Source organism: Pongo abelii, chromosome 16 (assembly GCF_028885655.2).
Source record: "Pongo abelii isolate AG06213 chromosome 16, NHGRI_mPonAbe1-v2.0_pri, whole genome shotgun sequence".
Classification (NCBI taxonomy): domain Eukaryota; kingdom Metazoa; phylum Chordata; class Mammalia; order Primates; family Hominidae; genus Pongo; species Pongo abelii.
Window position 1 is genome coordinate 78,471,724 of NC_072001.2, and position 21,330 is coordinate 78,493,053.

The following is a 21,330-nucleotide window of genomic DNA, read 5'->3' on the forward strand; positions in this document are numbered from 1 at the left end:
CCCTGCCTCAGCCCTCTTTGGGGCGGGCTTCTGTCCCCTTCCTGCTGCCTCTGTAGCTGAGTTCCTGCCCCAGGGAGAGAAACTTAACCCAGCTCTGTGGGGATGAAGATGCCCTGCAAAGCGCCACGGGAGGGCTGCCAGGCTGCCGTGTTCTGCTGTCTGAGGCCCGCCGTGCTGGGCCATGCCCAGAGCTGGCCTGAGTGCCCCCACCTCCGTGGGCTCTGTGATGTGTATGTACAGGATCACACCTTGCCCTTTCCTCCTGTCTGATCCTTCCCTATCTCCCCACCCCAACCCCATGCCCTGTGTGTGAGCACCCAGTTCACTCTCATTCCTCCCTCTCCAAAGTGTGGTCCCTGGCAGCATGAGTGGCAGGAGGGTCAGCAGAGTCTGCGGACCCCCGAGCTGTGCCTAAGTCCTCTGTGTGGTCTAGCTGTGTGTGCTGGGGGAGGCTCTTGGCCACCATTTCCCCCTCTGTAAATGAGACCGATAGCTGTGGCATGGAGGGCGGGAGGCTGGTGTGAGTGCCAAGCACTTGGAGCAGGGCCCTGAGTGAGCATGGACGCGGGAGCAGGGGTGTTCCTCGACTTTATGCACCTTGGGGATGGGAGTGGGGCTCCCCGCGTGGGTTGACAAGGCATTGCTTTCCCCCACCCCACCTCTGTCCCAGCCCTGCAAGTCCAGTCCTTGGGGGTTTCGGAGGGAAGAAGCCCTGGCTGTGTGACCTCCGGCTGGACCCTGGCCCTCTCTGGCTCTGAGCTCCGGGGAAAGTCAGTGGTGTTGGAACTCCGGATTCATTCCTCAGGGTTGAGGCACTGTCTGTGGAAGCCGTGGGGCAAGGTGAAGGCGGGGAGAGGAGAGGTTTGGAGTTCGGGTTTCAGCAGAGGGAACAGCAGCGTGAGGGGTCACCTGTGTGTAGAGGAAAGGGAATGAAGGCCAGGAGTGAGGAATGAGTGTGAGTGCGCCCAGGACGGTGCTGCGTCTCCTCCCACATCCACCTGGCCCTGGGGGAGGGAGAAGAGAGGCCACGAGACAAAGGGGAAACTGAGTTGGGTCCACACATGTCCTTCCAGGACCTGGAGGCGCCACTGTCTGGCCCTCATGCAGTGGGAAGTGGGGGAAGGAAGATTCCCTCCCCACCCCTCCTGTTCTCTGTCCCAGGTCTCCTGGCCTCCCGTGCTCCTAAGTTCAGTCTCTGTCGGCCCCCAGTATCATTTCTAGGGTTGGTGGGAGGCAGCGGGGAATAGGCGAGGGGTAGCTGGGGCCTGCTTGGGGGAGTCTGATTGACTGCCTGGGCCACTGCCCACAGTAGTGGGGAGCTTTTCTGGCTCACTGACTGCACCACCCAGGCACTGCCAATGACAGCCCCCGGGGAATGTTTGCAAAAGGCCTTGGCGGGAAGGGGGTGGTGGCAGTGGTGGACCCCACCCAGAACAAACACCTGGGGTGGGGTCAAGGAGAACCGCCCCCCCACTTACCTGTCTGGAGAGGGTCCTCTGTACGACACTGTGTGCTTCTACGCCCCCAGGCTGAACACCCTGAGGCATGCCCTCCACTTTAGGACAAGAAGGGTGGGGACACTGGGATCAGGCCCAGCCCCCTGGCCCCAAACCCTGCAGCGCCAGCTAGAGGATGAGGAGATGCTGGGCTTGGGTGGGGGAATCAGGGGTGTAAAGGGGCCTGCTCACCCCTCAGCTTGGCTTAAAGGCTCAAGAGGTTAAAGGCTTAGCCTGCCCCTCAGGAAGGCGCCAGGGCCCAGCCAGACACTCACCAGGACAAGGGCCAGTGTGACAAGCAGGAGGCCTAGGATGAGGAGAGCCACGGCATAGCCAGGGATGGAGGCATCCAGTGGACTAGAGACTTCAGGGCTGGGGGTGCCTGGAGCAGAGCAAGAAGGCCATGGCCAGGCGGGGCCCTGCCTCCCAGACTTCTGAGAAGGCAGAATCTGGGCCCAGAAGGTGCTGCAGGACCAGGGAGCTGGGGCTAGGAGCACCTTGGAGGGCTCCATGAGGAGGGGAGGCAGGCTTCAGATCAGGGCATGTGGAGGCAGCGAGCCCAAGGGAGGAGGCAGATGGACAGAGGGAGGGGGCCTGCAGAAGGAAGGAGGTACTGACCGAGGTCTGGGATGACCATCTCCACCAAGAGGCCCTCTGCCTCCCCCAGGGTGTGCAGACCCTGGCACAAACGGTTCCACATGAGAGCCTGGGCTGGCGCCGCCCTGAAGAAGGTGGCACCCATTCTGGCGGTCAGTGGGTCCGGCCTGGTGGGAGGATCATCACAGACTTCAGGGGGCCTGGGCAGCCTTAGGGGACTAGGGGAAGTCACCTCTTCCAGCCTCCTGCCCTCAATCCCAGAACCCTGGTCTGGGCCCTGGGTCACCCAGGGCCACCCTGGACCCACCGGAATTCCTCCACCACCACTTGGTAAAAGTTCTGCAGAGGCCTGAGCACGAGGGTCAGCTGGGGGTTCAGGAGAGGATGAAGAGGGTCACAGCTCTACCAGAGTCTTGTCCAGTCATCCCCCATCTTCCCGAGGCCTCTTTCCCGACCCCCGACTTCATCCCGCCACTTTACCCATCTTGTCAGTTGCCCCTGAAGTGCCTAGAACTCAAGGCTGGTTTTGTCCTCCAAGGCCTTGGTATAGGGCTGGCCCAGGATCTGCAGCCAAACTTCATACAGCACCAACTCTGCCTTCTCCCCTAGAGTGATGGGGGTGGAGGTGGCATCAGCCTGCACCCCCTCTCCTGGAAGCCCTGGAATGGTACACACACCCAAGCTCTAATGCTCCATCCAGGGGTCAGCCACCGCTGGTCTAAAAACCAAATTTCTTTTTTTTTTTTTTTTAAAAAAAAAAAACAAATTTCTTGCTGCCTGCTTTTGTGTGGCCCATGAGCTAAGAATGGCTTTTACATGTTTAAATGATTGAAAACATGGAAAGTAGAATCGTATCTTGTGACACATGAGAAGTACGTGACATGCAAACTTCCACGTCCATAAAGAAAGTTTTCCAGGAATGTGGCCGCGCTCATTTGTTGACATGTTGCCTGGGGCTGCTTTCTTGCTACAGGGGAGGGTTTGAGTCGGTGGTGACAGAGACCCAGTGGCCTGCAGAGCCTTAAAGAGTTCCCATCTGGCCCTTTACAGAAAACGCTTGCTAACCCCTGCACTGATCCATCTAATGGATTACACTGCTCACTCCAAAGAGTTGATCCTAGTAGGAAATGTTGCTGATAATTTAACAGCTGCTGCTTTTATGTTTTATTTTGTCCCTGCTCTGGCGGGAGACACGTAAGAAAATTCACTCCCTGGGAGGAGGTCATGGTGGGGCTGTGGCCATCAACGGTGAAGCCTCTTTAAAAGGACGCATGGGGAGCTCTACCATCTGCTGAGAGGGTTGTGATGGGCCCTCTGTGTTGAGGAATGAAGAGGGAACGCTGCCTGTCTGCTGGGAGCTGGCTTTCTGGGGAGCAGAAGAGATGGTGGTTCGGGCTTGTGGAGGCAGAGGCCCAAACCAATCTTGTCTCTGGGGCTGCCGGCAGGGAGAGTAGTTGTGTAGGAGTGGGTGCAGGAGCAGAGCCCGAAGGAGGGCACCCCTGACCGCACCCCCAGGAGGCTGTGGTGGTGGAGGTGTGGCAGCACTGTAGGAGGACCAGCGCCTTCTGTGGCTGAGGGGTCCTCGGAGAGCAGCTCCGGGCTGTGTGTGGCTGGAGGGGACTGATTTGGCCCAGCGCTCTCCTAACTGGGGTGTGGAACGGCTCTCCCTGTTTGAATGGCACGAGCTTGCAGAAGTCATCCTATCAGGAGGCCCCAAGAGGAGATATGGGCTTCTTACAGGCCCTGCACTGGGGCAGAGCTGAGGGCTTTTGCCCCTGACTTGGTGGGACAGATCTTGTCACGCATGTGAGGACTCAGTGAGGTCCTGGCAATCAGGGAGGTGACAGGACCCTCTCATCCCTCTGATCCTGACTGCTTCTCGCCTCTGTCCAGCTCCTTGCTAAAGCTCTATGCCTCATCCTCTCTGTGGCCCCAACACATGAGCAAGTATTGTCTGAAGGAAATTCTGCCCATTCTCTAGAAGGGGCACACCAAGGTTTAGAGAGGGAAAGAGCCTGCTGGCCCAGAGACACACAGGGATTGCAGCCCCGACTCACCATTGGCCACGATGCTGGATTTCTGGAGGATGGGATCTGTTACGTTTTGGGCCAAGTGATTAGCCAGGCCTTGGAGGTGGGTGGTGATGGGAGTCTGGAACTTGTATTCGATATAAACACCCACCCACTGGTCCGCATTGCTAGAGAAGCACAAGGGGAGAGTGCAGGGGTCACAAGCTCTTTGCCAGCATGTTTCTAGAAGCAGGTAGAGTCCCCCAAAATGCACACCCTCTGGCGTGGGGGCTCCCTACCTCCTAGGCAGAGCTAGCTTACACAGCCAAGCTACAGCTACCTGGGGCAAAGTCCTTTCCCAGCTAGCCCCAAACCTACACCCCCACATCCTGGTTCTGGGTCACAGAGCTGCCTCCTTCTGCCCCAGGGCAGCCCCCAAGAGAGCAGCAGGGCAGGCTGGGTGGACGGGAGGGGGACTCGACCCACCTGAAGAGGAGCAGGGGCCTCTCCTGGGGACTCGCCTTGTAGAATCCTGACACCACCGGTGTGACCTGTGGGAAACCCTGGAGGTCGGGGCGGGCCTGGGAGCTGTCTCTCCTGAGACCCAGTGTGGGATGGGCACCAGGTGAGGCGGGAGACAGGACCTGGGAGGGAGCGCACCCTTAAACACGGTGCCCTGGGTAGGAGTGTCTGCTTACAGATCCTGGCTGTGTTCCCATTCGGACAGAGTCACCTCCTCCTTCAGAGAACCCTCTCCCCCAGGATGTGGTGCCCTCTATGACTGCCTTCCCCCGTAGTGCCACAGCTGGGTGCTGCCTCCATGCTGGGAGGCCTGCTTTCAAGGGAGGCATAGTGAGCGTCCTCACTATGCCACCTCACCTGTTGAAGGATCTGCCTTTCCAGCAGGACAAAGGAAACAGAACCCGGTATGAGGAGCTGCGGCAGGAAGGGCCTCATGGCTGTGAAGCGGATGCTGATGGTCTCCCGGGCCAAGGTGATCAGGTCGGCCCCTGTAGAGCCATGGGTGGGAGTTCCAGAGGCACCAGGACCCTCCTCGCCCACCACACCACCAGGTGCTTTGGGGTCAGGGCAGGAGTTGGATCCCTCTAGGAAGTCCACCCAGTGCTCCCCCTGGGCAGGTGAAAAGGCACTGCGGTAGGGGCGGCTGGGGATGGGACTCACCATCAGAGGTGAGGCTGTTCTCAGACAATGAGAGGTTTCCCAGCATGTGCCCTGAGGTCTTCACTTTGCGATACAAAGCCCAGAGGACTTCAGAGGGAGAGGGGCCTGGGGCACGGCCCCCAAATACAAGGGAGGCGTTCACTGCTACAGAGCTAGGCCTGTGGGGGCAGAGCCACATCCTCAGCCAGGGCCAGTGGGGGCATGAGGGGTCCTGTGCACCCGGTGGGGGCCTGGCTGGTGCACGAGTTGGCATCCCAAGGGAGGGAAGTCCACAGGGGAAGTCATGGGCCACACAGAGAAGAGCCTCCCTGTGTAACTCAAGGCAAGTCACCTCACCCCTCTGGGCCTCAGCTGCCACCTCAGTAAAAGGGAGATAATGATCCCTTTCCCAGAGGATTGCTGTGAGGCCTGAATGACTCAGCCACCAGCATCCACAGCAGGCACTCAGTGAAACTGAGTTCCCTTGGACACCCCAACAAGCCAGCTGTCATGGGAATACCATGAATCCCACCCAGGGAGCACCCAGGGCAGGGTTACTCAGCCAGGCTGCAGCTGGCTGTGAGCTCTCAGGGTGATAATCTGGGTCACACTGAGAAAAACATCTTTGGCTGCATCACAAGGAGCAGGGGCTCTGGAGAGAGGGAGGTGACAGGCCTGGAGAATCTCTGAAAGCCAGTGGGAGACGGACCAATTGCCCATGGCCTGAGGAGGTAGCCTGGCCTCAGTAAGGCACTGAAGGAGCTTTTGGAGAGAGACTAGGAAACAAATAAGAATCCAGAATAACTTTTGTCCTTCCCCTGAGCACTTGTGTGCTGTGCATCTTGGGAGTGGGGAGAGAAAACTTCTCTTCAGGCCCAGGGCAGGGAAGTCATAGAAGGCTTCCATTTATTAAAAGGGAAAACTGTCTGAGCAGCTCAGGAGCACGGCCTGGAGAGAGAGTGAGCTTCCTGTCACTGGGAGCATTCGAGCCTTTAAATTACTTACAGGATTCGAAGCCCACACTGAGCTCACAACTCAAGTGGGGCTGCAGCGATTTGGACCTTCTCAGCCTTTCTCATGGCATGGCAGGGCTGCTCTCCGCTGGCAAATGTGGTCTCGGGTCTCCCTCAACATCCTCTTCCCCCAGACCCTTAGAGTGGAGGGCCCTGCCCAAGGGATTTGCATCGGTTTGCATGTCATTTACACGCCTGCTGCCGTTGCTGCCCCTGCCTTCCCCGCTGCACTCAGACAACGCCTGACGTTCCTGCTCAAATCCTGCAGCTGGAATCAGGGCTCAGGGCAGGCCAAAGGGCATCTGAGGTCACACAGCATAGCCAGTGGCAGAATCAGACGTGGGCCTCCTCCCTGCCTGTCCAGGGCTCTTCCTGCCTCTGTCCCCAGGTGCTCCTGAACAGGGGGTGGGACGGGCAGGGCTAGGCATCTGGGACAGTGCCCTTGTGGCTGAGAAGGGTCAGAGCAGCTGGTGGGTGATGGGTGGGCCCTGAGAGTCATGTGCACTCACCTGAAGACCAGGACACCGATGCCCTGGAAGCCAGGGAAGGCCTCATGGTAGAGGGGCTGGAGCTGAGGATGGGCAGAAGCATGGAAGGCCGGCATGTGCCACCCCCTACCTTCCCTCCTGCCATAACCCACCCCCTCTCTGACCCTACCACCTACCCTCGTCCACCCTCCATCATCTTGGCATGGTCCCTGCAATGATTCCTCACGGACCACCTCGGAGTCCCAGGCCCTGCCCAAGCTGTTCCTCACACAGTGGCCAGAGATAACCTGCCAGTCATCCTCTGCTGAAAGCCTCAAGGTCTGTCTGGGCGTCGTGGCTCACGCCTGTAATCCCAACACTTTGGGAGGCTGAGGCGGGAGGATTGCTTGAGCCCAGGAGTTCAAGACCAGCCTGGGCAACATGATGAAATCCCTTCTCTACCAAAAATACCAAAATTAGCCAGGCATGGTAGTGTGTACCTGTAGTCCCAGCTACTTGGGAAGCTGAGGTGGGAGGATGGTTTGAGCCCAGGAGGCAGAGGCTGCAGCAAACACCCAGCCTTCCTAGGTTTTTTCCTCTCTGCCATTTTCTTGAAAATCGCTCTCCAGTGCAGTCATTCTCAGCTCTGCACTGGACAGCTGCCGTGTTGGCCTGCCATCCAGACCTCTTTCACCTGGACGACTACCCTACTCCTAACAGGCCTCTCCTTTTCCCTCTCCCACCCCTGTTCCAAATGCTTCTCCTTACAGCCCCTCTCCCCGGTATCCCTCGGCCTCTGCTGCCTCCAACCACCTCTTCACCTCAGGGTCATCACAGGTGCTGTTCTCTGCCTAGAAAGCCCCTCTGTGTTTCATCTGGCCACCTTCTGTGTCCCAGTTAAAATTCCCAGTTCTCAGAAAAGTGTTGTCTGGGCAGCCCCCTCTCCCCAGCAGCCCCCTCTCGCTGCCTCTCCTGTCTGCACTTCCCCTTTCCATAGCTTATCACAACTACGATGACATCTGGATTCATTTGATCACTCCTTGTAGGGCTGTCTTCTCCTCCAGACTGCAGGCTCCCTGAGGGCAGGGGCCATGCTTGCTTTGCTTACTGTGGTGTTCCCAGCACTTAGCACCATACCTGGTGCAGTAGGTGCTCAGTTAGTGGTAGGAAGAAATGAGCTAGTTGAATAAATGAAGGGATGAACCAAGAAATTAATGGACAGAGACTCAGAGATCCCCCTGGATGCCAGGCAAGAAATGGCACTTGCTGGCTAGGGCACCCATGGTTCCAGAACCAATGCGGAGGCGGATTTGGTTTTGGCTGCAGGAACTCTGCCTCACTTTGCCTTACTGGCCACCTGCGTGATTGAGGAGGGGCCCTCACCTGGTGGCGGATGATCTTACGCAGCAGCTGGTGCTTCCAGGAGGCAGGGTTCAAGAGTGCAGCCGAGAAGGCTTCATTGGTGATTGTGAAGGTCACGGAGCGGGTCATGTGACTGGGTCCTGGGGTAGAGGAGACTGAGTCCTGGAATAAGAAGGTCTGGCTGCAATGAGGCAGGGTGGAAGACTGGATGGGGTCAGCACCCCCAGGGACCCTTGGGGAGCTGGGGCTGGGTGGGGCAGAGGGAAGGCTGGAGGAACATCTGAGAGGGAAGGTGGCTGTGGTGGCTGGGCTGGCAGGGACCCCTGGCCCAGGCTGGACTGTCCCCTGAAGAGTGGCTGGCTCTGCAACCATCAAGGGTGGTAGGGTGGGTGGGAGGCTGGAGGTATCAGTGGGAGAATCTGTGCTTGCGCGTGGGAACAGACACAGAAGGGTCTGCAGAGGTTCTGGCTCTAGTACTTACAGGGGAAACTGGGGCCAGGATTAGGGATAGTGATGCAGTTGGTGACTGAAATGGCCATTGTGGTGGGGAAAGTGACAGTGACAGCGGCAAAGATGGAACAATGGGTAGTGGGGACGAGGACGGCGCCAACACAGGTGAGAGGCGTGGGGAGAAGGACAATGATGGTTGTGAAGGTGGTGCTGCTGAGGGTGATGGCAATGTCAAAGGAACACTGGGCCCCGGGCCCCGGTTGGAAGCCACAGCCTCTCTGGGTGACCCTGAATCCCCTATGAGGACTGGGGAGGTCATGGCCAACCCTGACCACCCTGGACCTACAGGGGTAAGAGGCTCTGTGACAGCCAACGTGTTAACGATCGACGCAAGCACAAATGGGCTGGGGGGTTCTGAGGACACAGCCTTCCCCGTGGTCCCTGGAGGCAATGTCAGTGATGAGGAGGCTTCTGGGCCAAAGCTGCTAGCCCCTGACGCAGACAGCATCCAGGCATGGGGACTGAAGGTGTGCCTGCTCGGGAGCCAGGGCATCCGCGCTGGGGATCCCGATATGGGTGCAGAGGTGGTGGGGGCAGAGGATGTTCCATCTGGCTGCTGGGTGGGTCTGGGGGTGCCAGAGGTCCTCAGGGTTGCAGGGGCAGGAGCATGAATTGTCACAGACAACCCAGGGGCCCCACTGGACTTTTGCCCAGACTCGAGATGCCTTGGGCCAAGAGAAGGTGGTGGTGGTAATGTGGCAGCAATCTCTGGAGATCCAGGGACCAACGTCTCCTCTGCAGGTCCAGCCACAGGTCCAGCCACAAGTCCAGCCACAGGTCCAGCCACAAGTCCAGCCACAGAGGACACTGGCTGGGATTCAGGGGTTCTGTGGGCTATAGGCCAGGCCAGTGCTGATGGGGCTGGTCCAGGTGGGGCCCTGCCTGGGAACTCAGCAGTTCCTGAAGGGACAGGCTGGTCCGAGGAGGAATCCAAAGACAAGGCAAGAGGAGCTTCCTGGTCCCCAGATACCTCGGGAGAGAGGGCTTCTGCCCTTGTGCTAGGAGCCTCCCCTTTCCTCTCCACTGAGAGAGAGACTACATCAACAATGGCTGGCAGGGTGTTCAGTGACAGGAGTGTCTTTTTGCTGTTGCCTTGCAAAGCAGACGTGCCAGGGACTGAGGGAGGCCAACCGGGGTCTTTGTGAGTAGAAGGAAGGTTCAGGGCGGAAGCTGAGACCATCCAGAGAGCTGCAAACAGGAGAGGCCTGTTCTGCCTGCCACCCGGGGGGCTGGGGGTGGGACTGCCCACAGCCTGTCAGACACCACACCCTCCCTGCCACCTCCCTCGTTTGGGAAGGGGCCTGCGGAGATCCAAACCCTGGCCCAGCTCTGGCCCCAAACCACTGAGCTACCCCAGGAAAACGTGCTGATCCTAACCCACCAGAGCTGAGGGAAGCAGGAGGGGACCCTGACACTCCTCAAGGACCCCTCCCTGTGCCTCCCACCTCAACACCACCCATCGCAGGGTCCCTCCCCAAGGGCCTCAAGAGCTCCCCAGGGCGATGCTGTCTCCAGGCTGGGGGCCCTGGACTGTTCTGTTTGAATGACCTGTGAGGTACAGGCCAGCCTGAGGGTGCCGGGAAGTGCTGCGCAATCCTCATCATAAGACAAGGCTGTTGCCTTATCACATCCTCAGAACATAGGAGGCTGACAGCTGGACCTAAAAGTATTCTGTGGGGAGGGCGGTGGGCAGCTCTGAAAGCCTTGGGGGCTAATTCCACACCTACCTGCAAGTGTACACTGAGACCCATGCGGGGTCTGCCCTGTGCCAGGCTCCCCAAAGCTGGTCACCCCGAGTGCCCTCTGGGAGCCCCAAGCCTGGGGGACTGAGGAGTGGACCCTGGCCACGTCTTGGTATCCCCCAGGCTGTTCATGGCCAGACCCACATGAGGACAATGAAGGCCAACCCAGATGCGGAAATCGATTGAGAAGGAGGACCCCTGGCCCAGGCCCAGCCCGCCGCACCCTACTCCCTTACCAGCCAGGAGAATCCCAGCAGCCAGAAGCCACTGCACGCCCATGCTGAAGGCTCTCTAGGCTTCTAAGGCTTCAGAAGCAGGTGGCAAACACGAAGACACTCTCGAATTTCCCTTCAAGAAAGGACTGATGTTGCCCAGCCTTTCCCACATTTCCACCCCTGTGGCTGGGGGTGCAAGCCTGGCTGCCCTAACTCGCCAGGTGGTCTCCAGCAAAGCCCTTGACCTCTGGGGCTGCAGAGTCTTGAATGGGGGCGGCCTGTGCCTGCCCCACAGCCTGGGAGGTTATGGGCCTGAAAACACATCGAGGAGGAGTTCAGAGTCCTATCCAGTCTTCAAATGGAGGTGGTGACCATGCCGGTGATGGGGGTATGTGTGTGGGTTTGGGTGTGATGTGGAATGACTGTGGTGAGTGTAGATGTGAGGACAGTGGCTGCAGGGATGCTGGAGGTGCTGATTGTGGCTGTGGTGGGAGCTCTGTGTCCAGGTGGCATGGAGCTCACTGGGGAGGGGTTGGTCCTTGTCCCATCCCCTGGCCAGCTCCTGTCCCAGTTTGGTCCTGCTCCTATTCCATCAGGCTGCGTGGGGGTTTGGAGAGGGGAAGATCAGAAGAGAACAGTCCCCCTCCCGCAGCACTTTTCCCTTGTGGAATCCTGATCAGAGCCCTGGACTGGTCAGGGTGAGTGTGGAGGTGGGTGCGCCTGGGTAGAACCATCCTTCCCGGGTCCCCTGCGCATTCCTCTCATGCCCCTGCCCCCTCCCCAGCCTCCGACACAGGAAAGGGCCATGGCAGCCCTAAGAGGCTTAGAGAGCTGCCAAAGGACAGGCAGGGCGGGAGGCTGGCGCCTCGTGGGATGGCTCAGGTCTCAGACCTAGCCTCCCACCCCACCTGCTGGGGTCCTGGGGAGTTTCCAAAGCCTCTCCCACCAGGCTCCTGACATCTGTGTGACCCTGCCGTGATTTGTCCCAGGTCACCAGAGCCTCCTCTGGTGGGAAGATAATGGCTGGAAACCTTCAGTAGGAAATCAGACCTGGAGAGGGCCTTGGCCAGACTCCTGTCCTCCCCACCCAGCTCCTTCTACCTGGATACCCCTTCCCTCATCTCCTGGGTCCTCATCTCCTGTCCCCTCCAGATCAGGCTGGCTGGAGCCAAAGCTGGGGGGCAGGGCTGTCTCCCCTCCCTGTTGGAGCTATTTTCCAAGCGTTGGGGAAAGCAATCCTCCACAACCCACCCCTCCACCGCAAGGCGTGTAACCCAGGCTGTACACACCTCCCAAAGCAGCCCCAGTTCACTACAACTCATCTGTTTGGAAACCTTGCATCCTCCGCTGTTTCCTGGCTCCTCTGGGAGAAGTTAAGGAGCCAGCCTGGCCAGGTCGGGGTGGGGACGGATGGCTTCCCAAGGACAGGGAGGGAGGCTTGGGCCTTTGGCAACTTCTACCTCGAGTCCTGGTTTCATTGGCCCCATTATCCCCCAAGCCCTTCCACGGGCCACCCATCTAGGGGCCCGTGACCCCATCTCCAGGACAGTCAACCCACTCTAGCACCCCCATTCTGCCTCCCTTCCCTGTGCCCCCAGAATGCCCAGGTCTCACCTGGTAGACCTGGTGCTGCTGAGAAGCCTCTGTCTGTGGAGGCGCTGGTGTCCCACAGAGGAGGGGTGAAAGCAGCATCAGCACCCTCTGCCCAACCCCTGCTGGGCCTGGAAGGGCCACCCCTTTCCCTGGCACACTCAGGGCCAGGAAATCTGCTCTCTGATGGCTCTGCCCACACCCTAGGACTCTGGGTCCTCATCTCCTGTCCCCTCCAGATCAGGCTGGCTGGAGCCAAAGCTGGGGGGCAGGGCTCTGGCATTGCTGGGCCTCTGCCGAGAGTCTGTCGGTGCTGAGGCCTGCTTGGCAACAGTGGGGAAAGCAGCAGCTCCCTGGGACGTGATGAGCGATAAGGGACAGAAACACAACTGAAGGCCATTCCATGCCATCGGGCAGAGGGCTCAGGCTCCAGGAGTGGGGAGGTGATGCAGGAAGCCAGGCACATGCTCCCTTTTCCCACCAACACCCTCTCCTGACCAAGGACAATTTTGGAGAAAACTCAACCAAGAACTGGAGATCTGGGCTCTGTGTGGGCCAGGGTCAGGGTTCAGTCTATGTCTAAGATCAGGGCTCAGAGAATGGCCAGGATCAGGGCTAAGTCTGTGACAAGTGTCAGGACTCAGTGTGGGGTCAGGGATAGGCAAGTCTGGAATTTGAATGCGTGCCAGGCTAGACCTAGGCTCTCTCTCACACTGTTCTTCCCCTGCCCTAGCCTCTCATCAGAGGGCATCCAAAGACCTGAAATAACCCGTCCTGATACCTGAAATAAATTGGATGGGAACTCTGGCCTCACATCGATAAATGTTTCAACAATAATACTTTGAAAACAGCCGCAGTGTGCAGGACAGGATGGGGGTTGGGCCCTGAGGGTTGGGTGATATTCCTCCTGTCATGAGCCAGCTTCAGCCCCCTGGGCCAGGACCTCCCTGGCCCTCCAGTCCATGACAGCATTCCCCTTCTCCTCTGAGCTCCAGAGCCTTGCCAGGCCTGCAGTCCAGCTGCAGTTACACCCTGCTGTGCCATGGTAGAGTCCTGCCCCTCTCCACACCCCTCCATGTGCCTCCCTGCACAGCTGAGCACAGAGGGGACCCTTCTCCCACTGACCGTTCAGGGCCTGGCTTCCCAGCTGCTCCATTCCACTTGGCTCCCTGGGGCAGGAGGAGGGGGCTGCACTGAGGGTCATCCTGTATCCCTCCTCCAGGGCCAGAGGAGGGGCTGTGTGGAACCCCAAAGGGTCCTGGAGAGTGGGGTGGCAGCGGGCAAGGTGGGGCCTCAAGGGGAGGAGCAGGACAGAAGCAGGTCACTCGGGGGCTGAACCAGGAAGACATTTGCCTAGACAAACGGGCCATGGGGCCAGCGGATGATGCACTTTGCCTGTGTACCTTCCAGGGCAGGCTTCCCTAGCTGCAGGGATGGGGAGCCAAGCTGGCCTGCTCTTTCCTGCCTCGCAGCCCAAGCTCCGGTGGAGGTGGGGCGGCATGCCATCTTACTCTCCTGTGTGGCCCTTGGCAAGTGCCTGCCAGATCCAGACCTTAATCTCCTATCTGTTACCTTACTCATCAGAGAGAAGTGCTCTGAAGGTCTGGGGGCCCAGGCCCCTTGATCAGGACAGAACTTGAGGCTCACAGGAAGAACAGGGAGAAAAGGGTTGGGGAACCTGGGACCTTGCACCTCGTCTGCAAATTCTGAATTCTCCATGTGGCATTCAAGGCCTCGGTGCTTCAGCTGCAGCCTGCCTTGCTGACCTCAGTCCCGGGGCTGGGTGGACCAGGAAGTGCTCACAGTCCCATCTCTCCCCCATCCCTCTGGTCACATGCCAGAGCCCTCCAGTTCCCTCCCTAACCCAGGGACCCAGCCAAGGCTCTCTGAGGGCCTGGGAAGGGTCTTGGGTTTACAGCCCTGCTCACTGCCTCATCACCCAGATATCCAGAATGGATGTCACACACATCTTCCAAGCAGGTTGAAAGGGTCGGAATTGTTCTGTGAGCTGCTGTGGGGGGCAAGGATGAGTGGATGTCCCTGCTGAACTAGGCAGACTACCTGCCTCCCTGCCCAGCCTTAGTCTCACTGGCTGCCTGTCCCTTCTCCCTAGGAATAATGGTGTCCCAGGCAGGAAACCCGGCCCCAAAACCAAGACTTTCCCTTTATCTCCAAAGGCACTTCTTCCTGGTCAGGGGCCTGACACCCAATGTCACTCACTCCTCCTGAGCTCTCAGGCCAGGCTGGTATCTGTCCTGCTAGAGCCTCTGCCTGGATCCTCTATGCATGGTGTTGAAAGATCATTTTTTTTAGAAAGGAAGATCTTGATTCTCGTATAGATAAAAATTGAACATATGTAAAAGATTGTATTTAACTCATTATTAACGAGGGAACCTGGAGATGTTACAACCAGTTCAAAGGAGAAGTCAAAGAAGCATATATTTATACGGAGTCAAGGAATGTTGAAATAAATTTACAAACGGATGTATAAAGCTGGCTTTTTTACTTGGGGGAGGGAGTCAATTTAACCTCCACTGGACCATTTACTTGCATGAATATAGAGATGAATGATTTTGCATTGCGATCTGTCATCTGCAAGGTACAGAGTTGTAAAACAGCTAGAAGGCAATGAAGGGCTAGAATCATTAGTCAGAAGGGTGGGCTCTAATCAAAACAATGCAGTTTTCCATTGGAGACATCCAATAATGTTTTTTTCTTATTCCAAATTTTCTTACAGTGGTCTGTCTCTCTGAGCTGTGGGGCAGAGGAAGAGGGACTTAAGAAGTATTGGAGATGTCAGGGCAGGCTTCCTCGAGGAAGAGAAGACAAGGGAGGAGAGGAGAGGGACTAGCAGAGATCACTAGTTGTCCCCAAGTAATCCTCTTGTTTATTAAAATAATTAATTGGGAGTGTGACTGAGGTGGCTATAGTACTCTGAGTTCTTTCTTTTATTATAAAAAAAATTGGAAACAGGGTCTCGCTCTGTTGCCCAGGCTGGTCTTGAACTCCTGGCCTCAAGTGATCCTCCTGCCTCAGCTTTCCAAAATGCTAGGATTACGGGTGTGAGCCACCATGCCTGGCCATACCCTAGGTTCTTTTGTAAGCAAACTGAAACCCCACTCATCATGAACAGCCATATCCTAGGAAACAAAATTTTACAAAATCAGAAACTGCCAATTAACCTCTATCTAGGGACTTCACCAATCAGAAACCACCAAGTAACCTCTAACTAGAGACTTCACCAACCAGAAACTACCAACTAACCTCTCACTAGGGACTTCACCAATCAGAAAACACCAACTGTCCTCGAGGGATTTTACCAATCAGAAACCACCAACTAACCTCTAACTAGGGACTTTACCAATCAGAAATCACCCGCTAATCACTAACTAGGAACTTCACCAATCAGAAACCACCAACTGACTTCTAAGGACATTAAGGCCACTGCTCCACTTTAACCAATCAAATGTTTTCTTTGCCTTGCTTTTGTGTGCACCTTATACAAGCTTTCCCCTTGAGCTCCAAACCACTCGCTGTCTGGCACTGCCTGATTCTTGAAGCACTGTCCGCTCAAACTCCTAAAATTCTAAGTGCTTAGATTTATCTTTCTTTCTTTCTTTTTCTTTTTCTTTTTTTTTTTTTTTTGAGATGGAATTTCGCTCTTGTCCCCCAGGCTGGAGTGCAATGGCACAATCTTGGCTCACTGCAACCTCCGCCTCCCGGATTCAAGCGATTCTCCTGTCTCAGCCTCCCAAGTAGGTGAGATTACATGCATGTGCCACCACACCCAGCTAATTTTTATATTTTCAGTAGAGGCGGGGTTTCTCCATGTTGGCCAGGCTGGTCTCAAACTCCTGACCTCAAAGCGATCTGCCTGCCTCGGCCTCCCAAAGTGCTGGGATTATAGGCATGAGCCACCGCGCCTGGCCAGGTTTATCTTTTAACACATCCTAAATTAGTAACAGTGTTCCTGCTTTTTAACTGCACACATGGCGCTCCAGAATAAAGACTATATTCCCCAGCCTCCCTTGTAGGTGGGTGTGCCTGTGTGATGCAGTTCTGGCCAATAGGATAAAGTGTCATGAGGCTGTAAGTGCACTAGACATCCTTGTTAAGTCACCTTACCCATTGTGAACTGCCACCTTCAGACTTGTGTTGGTGTGAGAGAGAAATAAACTTCTCTCTCATTTGAGCCACTATTATTTGGGGCTTTCTGTTCTTCCCTGTCCTCGCCTGATTTATACATCCATGCAGGGCAGAAGTCATGCCTGACGCACATCCCTGCCCCACCTTGGCAGCACCCAACTCAGCCGACACAAGTAGGACTCAGTCAGTGGAGGCGGAGGGCAGTCAGTGGGCAGGCATTCCCTTCCAGTCAGCCTACCCTTCCAAGCCTTTTTGGCCTTTCATAATTTTCTTTTTACCCTTCTCCGTGTCTGGAGTGAACACCCTTCACTCTAGATGAGGGGACCCCTCATTCTTCCCAGGCTCATTCCTACCTCCATGCTTTTGCTTCTGACTCAAGGAGCAGACAGTATGAATAGACTTAACCAAGGAAAAAAATGGGAAAACTGTGCAATTTTTACCTTTAATAAAAACTGGCTACAAAAAACCCCCCAAAATCTGTTTGAAGGCATCAAAGAATTAACACAATAGTGAAGAATTTCTAGACTAAGACACAGGAAGAGACAGCAATCCAGAGAGGTAACTCAGCACTCGGAGCTACTTTTCACATGCGGATGTTTCCCACCTCTAAAAAGGTGGCTGAGAAGCTGGGCAGTACACGTTGAACAGCCTCTAGGTGCAATGGGGACAAAAGTTTGAGTCCAGGGACTGCCAAAGCCTGGGGCAGGGTATTGTGTGTAGCTCTCATAAACCCACAGACCATAAGGTGGGGACAATGAAAGGCTGTACCTTGAGAGTTAGGGTATTCTGAAAGTAAACTAAACCTCACAGAGACTGCAGTCCAGCTTTAAGTCTCAATTCCCCCAATTTTTTATGTTTATTTTATTATTATTATTTTTGAGACAGTCTCACTCTATTGCCCAGGCTGGAGTGTAGTGACACAATCTCAGCTCACTGCAACCTTCACCTCCCAAGTTCAAGTGATTCTCCTGCCTCAGCCTCCCAAGTAGCTGGGATTACAGGCACCTTTCACCATGCCCATCTAATTTTTTTGTATTTTTAGTAGAGATGGGGTTTCACCATATTGGCCAGGCTGGTCTCAAACTCCTGACCTCAGGTGATCCACCCGCCTTGGCCTCTCAAAGTGCTGAGATTACAGGTGTGAGCCACCGCACCCGGCCTCAATCCCCAAAATTGAATTTAAAATTTTTGGATTGCTAGTGCATTCAGGTATGTGGAATGGGAAAACAGAATTGTCTGTGGAGGAAGGCAACATTATCGTAATCCTCAAAACATTACAAACTGATTTTTAAAAAATGTTTGGCACACACCTAAGGTAGCTAGACTCAGTAGGACACAACACAACATGAACCAAGAACTATCAGAAAGAAGCAATGATAGAAACATACTCGGAGATTCCAGATATTGGAATCAGACACAGGCTACAAAATAACTATACTTAATATGGTCAAGGAAGTAAAATATAAGATGCAAGAGTTTAGAAAACTACAAAAAAAAAATAGCACCACAGGTATTTAAAAAGTAAATTCTAAATTGAAAAGTACGATAGCATTAACTTGGGGCGCAGTGGCTCATGCCTATAATCCCAATACTTTGGGAGGCCGAGGCAGGGGTACTGCTTGAGGCCCAGGAATTTGAGACCAGCCTGGGCAACATAGCGAGACCCTGTCTCTACAAAAGTCAAAGACTTAGTCAGGTGTGGTGGTCTGTGCCTATAGGTCTGGCTACTCAGGAGGGTGAGGTGGGAGGATCACCTAAGCCCAGAAGTTTGAGGTTACATTGAGCTATGATCGCACCACTATACTCCATCCTGGGTGGTAGAAGAAGACTCTTAGAAAAAGAAAGAAAGACAAAATCCAATAACTAAAATTAATAATTCCACTCATGGTTTCCAGAGCCAATTAGACACAGTTGAGAGAGAATTAGTGAACTGGAAGATATTAAAAACAATGGCTGGCCAGGCACGGTGGCTCATGCCTGTAATCCCAGCACTTTGGGAGACAGAGGCAGGCAGATCACCTGAGGTCAGGAGTTCAAGACCAGCCTGGCCAACATGGTGAAACCCCATCTCTACTAAAAATACAAAAATTAGCCAGGAGTGGTGGCACAAGCCTGTACTCACAGCTACTCAGGAGGCTGAGGCAGGAGAATTGCTTGAACCCAGGAGGTGGAGGTTGCAGTGAGCCGAGATTGTGCCACTGCACTCCAGCCTGGGCGACAGTGAAACTCCATCTCAATAAAATAAAATAAAATAAAATAAAATAAAATAAAATAAAATGGCAAAAACTGCAATTACTTTTTCACCAACCTAGTAATTCAGAAGAAAATATTCAGAATGAAACATGAAGGGACCAAAAAAAAAAAAAATTAAAACACACAGAAGAGAAAGTAAGTGATACAGAGGATACACTAGGGATCCTCTATAGGTATATTTTCATAATTTAAAAATATTCTGTCATTTTTGAAAAAAAATAGTGCTAAGATTACAGGCGTGAGCCATCATACCTGGCCCAAATATCTTTATTTTGTCTTTTTATCTGACAATATTTTCGCTAAGAATGGAACTTGAGGCTGGCAGTTATTTTCTTTGGGTACAGTGAAGGTATCATTCCACGGTCTTCTGGTTCCTGAGGTTTCTGTTGAGAAATTGACTGTCAGCCTAATTATTGCTCGTTTGAAGGCAACCTGAATTTTTTCTCAGATACTTCTGGGGTGGGGGGTGAGGGACAAAAAAGGGATCATACACTCCCAGAGTGCTGGATTACAGGGTCTCACTTTGTCACCCAGGCTGGAATGTAGTGGTGCGATCTCGGCTCACTGCAGCCTGGACCTCCTGGGCTCAAGCAATGCTTCCACCTTAGCCCTTCAAGTAGCTGGGACTACAGGTGCACACCACCACATATTTGACTAGGCCAAATATACCTTTAATCAGCATCCCAGAAAAAAAGGAAAGAGGGGCCAGGCGCAGTGGCTCACACAATCCCAGCACTTTGGGAGGCCAAAGCAGGCAGATCGCCTGAGCCCAGGAGTTCAATACTAGCCTGGGCAACATGGTGTAACCCCGACTCTACAAAAAATACAAAAATTAGCCAGTTGTGATGGTGCATGCCTGTGGTCCCAGCTACTAGAGAGGCTGATCTGGGAGCATCTCTTGGGCCTGGGAGCTCTAGGCTGCAGTGAGCACTCCAGCCTGGGCAACAGAGCAAGACTCTGTCTCAAAATAAATAAATAAATGAAATAAAGGAATGGAAAGAGATAATGAGGCAGAAGCAATATTTTTTAAAAATAATGACAGAGAATACTTTTTAAATTATGAAAAACAATAGTTCACAGATTTAAGAAGCCTCATGAACCCCAAGCAGGACAAATAAAAATAATAGTACACCTAGACACATTATGGTAAAATTGCAGAAAACCAAAGGCAAAAACATTTTTTTAATCTTAAAAGTATCTGAGCCAGGCATGGTGGCTTATGCCTGTAATGCCAGCACTTTGAGAGGCTGAGGTGGGTGGTTTGCTTGAGCTCAGGAGTTAAAGGCCGGCCTAGGCAACATGGTGAAACTCTGTCTTTACAAAAAATACAAAAAATTAGTCAGGTATAGTGGTGTATGCCTGGAGTCCCAGCTACTTGAAGTGCTGAGGTCGAAGGATTGCTTCAGCCCAGGAGGTCTGGGCTGCAGTGAGCTGAGATTGCACCACTGCACTTCAGCCTGGATGACAGAGTGAGACCCTGTAATCCAGCACTTTGGGAGTGTATGATCCCTTTTTTTGCTCTCCTACCAAAAAAAAGTATCTGAAAAAATTCAGATTGCCTTCAAAGGAGCAACAATTAGGCTGACAGTCAACAGAAACCTCAGGAACCAGAAGACCATGGAATGACACCTTCCTTCACTGTACCAAAAGAAAATAACTGCCAGCTTCAAGTTCCATTCTTACTGAAAATATCTGTCAGATAAGAAGACAAAATAAAGATATTTGGGCTAGGTGTGGTGGCTCATGCCTGTAATCCCAGCACTTTGGGAGGCTGAGGTGGGTGAATCACCTGATGTCAGGAGTTCGAGACCGGCCTGACCAATATGGTGAAACCCTATCTCTACTAAAAATACAAAAATTAGCCAGCCATGGTGGCGTGTGGTTGTAATCCCAGCTACTCAGGAGGCTGAGGCAGGAGAATCACTTGAACCTGGGAGGTGGAGGTTGCAGTGAGCTGAGATCATGCCACTGTACTCCAGCCTGGGTGACAGAGCGAGACTCCATCTCAAAAATAATAATAAAAATAAAATAAAAATGTTTAAAAAATTTAAAAAGTAGCCCTAGAGAGTGGACTTTTAAGACAGGATTCTGGAACTCACTAATCAGGTGGCAACAGGATCCATTGCTGCTGGTAAGTAGGGTAGTGATGTGCTGGTGTGCTATAGCAATACCATCACTAGGAAACTCACCTACTGTGGATTGGGATATGGTACAGGTGGAAGGGCAGGCATTGCTGATGCAGTAGCGCTAGAACGAAGTTCTCCAAATCTGGTTCCTGGATCATCAGCAGCAGCACTGCTGCATGCTTGAGACCTGGCATTGGAGACCAGCCTGGGCAACATAGGTAGACCCTGTCCACAAAATATTTAAAAATTAGCTAGGTGTGGTGGCACATGCCTGTGGTTCCAGCTACTCAGGAGGCTGATGTGGGAGGATTGCTTGAGCCCAGGAGGTTGAGGCTGCAGCAAGCCATGATCACGCCACTACACTCCAGCCGGGGTAACAGAGCAAGACCTCATGTCAAAAAAAAAAAAGAAGAAAAAAAAAAAAAAAAGAAGAAGACAAAGAAAGGGCTGGGCACGGTGGCTCACACCTGTAACCCAACACTTCGGGAGGCCAGGGTGGGTGGATCTCTTGAGTTCAGGAGTTTGAGACCAGACTGGGCAACATGGCAAAACCCCATCTTTATCAAAAATACAAAAAGTTAGCCAGGCATGGTGTTGTGCACCTGTGGTCCCAGCTATTCAAGAGGCTGAGGTGGGAGGATTG

General features: G+C 54.1%; 1 protein-coding gene across 1 annotated transcript; it reads right to left on the reverse strand.

Annotated features, from left to right (window-relative positions):
* Positions 1-2,467: 2,467 nt before the first annotated feature.
* On the reverse strand, positions 2,468-5,437 carry LOC100442840 (taste receptor cell protein 1). The gene is made up of 5 exons (XM_024232901.3): positions 5,285-5,437; positions 4,982-5,112; positions 4,589-4,653; positions 4,151-4,290; positions 2,468-2,698 (listed from the first exon to the last, which is right to left on the reverse strand). Exons 1-5 carry the CDS (start codon positions 5,328-5,330, stop codon positions 2,601-2,603), a joined length of 480 nt encoding a protein of 159 aa, XP_024088669.2. The 5' UTR covers positions 5,331-5,437; the 3' UTR covers positions 2,468-2,600.
* Positions 5,438-21,330: the final 15,893 nt, after the last annotated feature.

Bases quoted from the DNA above. Each gene is read 5' to 3' on its own strand.
- LOC100442840 (XM_024232901.3), bottom strand. From the start codon at position 5,330: ATGCTGGGAAACCTCTCATTGTCTGAGAACAGCCTCACCTCTGATG. The intron at 4,654-4,981 runs GTGAGGTGGCAT...GGTTTCCCACAG, and splicing joins AAAGGCAGATCCTTCAACAG to GTCACACCGGTGGTGTCAGG. The intron at 4,291-4,588 runs GTGGGTCGAGTC...GTGCTTCTCTAG, and splicing joins AGGCCCCTGCTCCTCTTCAG to CAATGCGGACCAGTGGGTGG.